Here is a 3,530-nt window from a genome sequence, read left to right as displayed (position 1 = left end):
AAATTGCCTGTAAACCAAAATTATTCTTTAAAGAACACATACTAATTTCTTTTAAAAAGTAATATGATTTAAGAAAAAAAAAAGAGAGAAAGATACAGGACAAAGAAGATCCAAGATCTAGTCTTGGAGACCCCAATACTTAAAGGTCTGCGGAAGCAGGACGACGCCGGGGGTCAGAAAACAGGGAGAGTTGGGGGCAGGGCCAGGAGATGTCTCACTGAAATCAAGAGACAGTGTGTTGAGGGAGCAGCTCTTGTGTTCGATACAGCAAGAATTGGAGTCAGGTGAGGACTCTGCAAAAAGGGACAGCTGTGGTCAATGAGGAAGGTGTCCCTCCACCCTCCCCCCTCCCTTTCTCCATGCAGAGAACTGGGTAGGAAGTTTCAAAATCATCGTCTGTTAGGTCGAGCTTAAAATTGGCAAGTGCAGAATCAAGGCAAGGTTGGGATGGGTTGGGTTGGATTTCCGTTGAAGGTGGAATATTTGTTGCCTAAAAGGAACGATTGATGTGGAGAGAGACGAAGGCTGCAGAGGCAGAGGATACGAGCAGAGGGGATAGTTTTGCAGGAGGTAGTGGGCTGTGGGCGGGATGGTGCAGGTCTGGGCTGTGCGGTGTCCCTTATGAGACCTGAAAGCTGGAGGAGGCTCTGACCATTTGTGGCTCTGCCAGATCCAGCAGAGCCTCCTCCAGCTTTCAGGTCTCATAAAGGACACCGTTGAGAACACTTGCTAAAAAGGCTGATAGTGGTCCATGAGGAAGAAGAATATAGATGGTGGAGGGACAATGCAACGGACGTAGGATGCCTGAGAGCTTGTGACGAGGAAGTCAGCTCCTCATTGATGCTGGATCGACAGGGATGCCACTGGGAACCCACAAAGGCACAGCTGTACTGGGGATGGTGTGGCAGTTAGCTACGAAATGGGGCATTCAGTCACCCCAAACCCCAGTAATTCCATTCCTGGAAGTAGACAGTGAGAAATGAATGGCATCCACAGGGACACCAGGACAAGAATGTTGTCAGCAACCCCATTCATAATTGTTAAAGACCAAGCACAGTCCTGCTGTTCATCCAGCGCTGAGCACAGACTAGCAACAGAAGCTATTCAGCAATAAAAACACTAACAAGCTAGAGAAGGGTGTGACTGGGACAGTCCGCACACTGTGAATAAGTTCTGGAGATTGTGTCATAGTTATTGAATAGTTTTGTATCAAAGTTTATTTTCTGCTTAGATGTTTTACTGTGGTTGTGCAAGATGTTGTCATATGGATAGCCTTTATGCTGTTTTGCAACTTCTTTTGAAAGTCCGAAAGTATTTCTTTTTTCTAATGTGAATAATCTTTTTTAACGATGAGAGAGTTCAGAATAGAAGGAGCCAGGATAGGTGTTTGAACTACTGGAGATGGAACATGGGTGAGCTCTATGCCCACAGCTCAGACTCTCCAGAAAAAGGGTTGGGAAGAAAGGGAAATACAAAAAGCAGCACATAGAATTTGGGGAGAAAACAGTCTGCTAGAAAGCCAGAGAGCACATTTCCACTCCAGGAAGGAGGTAAGGAGCCATTGTTGGAAAGCTGGGGTTTGGAAGTCAAGCGAGTGGATCCTTGAGGACGCAGTTCAGGAAGCATGAGTGTCTGACACACCCAGTGGAGACACAGCATGTGGGCTCCAGAAAGGACAAGCAGCTCTGGCTCTACTGCTGTCTCTTCATTTCCTTTGTTAAATAGATGACTTCCAGGACAGGTAGGCACCCTGTTGGTCCCCAAATATCATCCTCCTCTCAATAGGGAGCCGATTGTAGACAGGACCTCCCCCCGCCGGCCCCCACACCCCCACGAGGTCTCATGCTGCGGGCCTGGGAGCTTCGAAAGGGACAGAGGGCAGAGAATAGGGTAGGAGAGAAGGTAGCTGTTTGGGAAGGTGTTTGTCTTGGCTTTGGGCTGTTAAGTTCCCTCTCCGAGACTTTCAGACAGAGTTCCTCAGTGGTTGACACCACGACTGCAAAACAGCACCTGCCCAAATGCATATGTGGTGCCATCTCATGTCCTCCTGTGTCCTCCCTTGTGGCCCCGTGTCCTCCTGTCAGCTCTGTCCCTCTGTCTCCCTCAGTCTTTGTTTCTCTTTCTCTCTCTCTGTTTGTCTCTCTCTGTCACACACACACACACACACACACACACACACACACACACACACTGTGAGGTGGTTCACTGGGTGATAAGCAGAACTTGAAATGCACCAGCAGTATCTCTTAGTCCTCTAGAAGTCACCCCACCCCCAAGTGTCCTGGGAAGAAAGCGGGCCGTGAAAGGAATTCCCAGGGCAGCTGTGCCTCCACTTTCCCTGGAGACATGAGAGAAACCCTAGAATACCCTCTGTGAAGGAGCATGGGTGGGAGCCAAACCCCCAACCCTGCCCCTCCCCTCTTCCCGCAGTGAACCCATCCCTGGACCCTGACTCGGCGAGCCCCAAACTCGCCCTGTCTGAGGACGGGAAGAGTGTGAGGCGCCTGCCCTTCGCGCAGGAGCTGCCCGACAACCCCGGCCGATTCGACCGGGACCCCTGTGTGCTGGGCCGGGAGTGGCTCTCCTCGGCGCGGTATTACTGGGAGGTACAGGTGGGGCACAGGAAGGCCTGGACTCTGGGCGTGTGTCTGGAGAGCCTGGTTCGGAAGGGAAGAGTCCCCAAATCCCCCCAGCATGGGCTCTGGGCCCTGGAGTTGTACAAGAATGCACTCTGGGCCCTGGCCTTCCCAAGGGTCCGCCTCCATCCTCCAGAGCCACTGTGCCGGGTGGGCCTTCTCCTAGACTGTGCCGCCGGCAGGCTCTCCTTTCACCACGTAGTCGATGGATCCCTAGTCTACGTGTTCACTGGGCTCCCTTTCTCAGCCCCTCTGCGGCCATTCTTCTGCCTCTGGACACTTGACCCTCAGCCCCTGACCATCTGTTCAGGACAGCAGCCCCCAGAGGCCTTGGACCCTCCCCAGGGCCAGGGGCAGGAGAGGGACAGGGACATTCCTCCCATGGGGCCCATGTTCTCTTTGCCCCAGTCCAGCCCACCTTTGTAGGAGACTCATTCTGTCTCCTAAAATCCAGCTAGACCACGCACAGGTCTGCCACTTTGTGAATTATCTCACCTTGTCTTCCTTTTTCTCCTCTGCAAAATGAGAACACTATATTATGGACTGAATTGTGTCCCCCTCCCTCTCCCCCTCGCCCAATAACTCATAGTTGGAGCACAGCTCCTAGGACCTCAGATGGGGCTATATTTGGAGATGGAGCCTTTAAAGAGGTGGTTAAGGTGAAATGAAGCCTCCAAGGTGGATCTTCATCCCATATGACTGATAGCCTTATGAGAAGAGATTAGGACACAGACATACAGAGGAATGACTATGTGCAGACACAGTGAGGAGACGACCATCCACACACCCAGGAGTGAGGCCTCAGGAGAACCAGCCCTGCCTGCACCTGGAGCCCGGACTTCCAGCCTCCAGGACTGGGAAGAATAAATGTCTGTTTTATGAGCTGCCCTGTCT

The 3,530-nt window shown here is 51.8% G+C and overlaps 1 protein-coding gene across 1 annotated transcript; it reads left to right on the top strand.

Moving 5' to 3' along the window:
- Nucleotides 1-589: 589 nt before the first annotated feature.
- LOC120616679 (butyrophilin subfamily 1 member A1-like) lies at nt 590-3,062 on the top strand. Its single transcript, XM_039880338.1, has 2 exons — nt 590-598; nt 2,307-3,062. Exons 1-2 carry the CDS (start codon nt 590-592, stop codon nt 3,060-3,062), a joined length of 765 nt encoding a protein of 254 aa, XP_039736272.1.
- Nucleotides 3,063-3,530: the final 468 nt, after the last annotated feature.

This window comes from Pteropus medius, unplaced genomic scaffold (assembly GCF_902729225.1).
Source record: "Pteropus medius unplaced genomic scaffold, Ma_sr-lr_union100, whole genome shotgun sequence".
Classification (NCBI taxonomy): Eukaryota; Metazoa; Chordata; class Mammalia; order Chiroptera; family Pteropodidae; genus Pteropus; species Pteropus medius.
The sequence above is the reverse complement of the archived record's forward strand: the minus strand, read 5'-3'. Positions and strand labels throughout refer to the sequence as shown.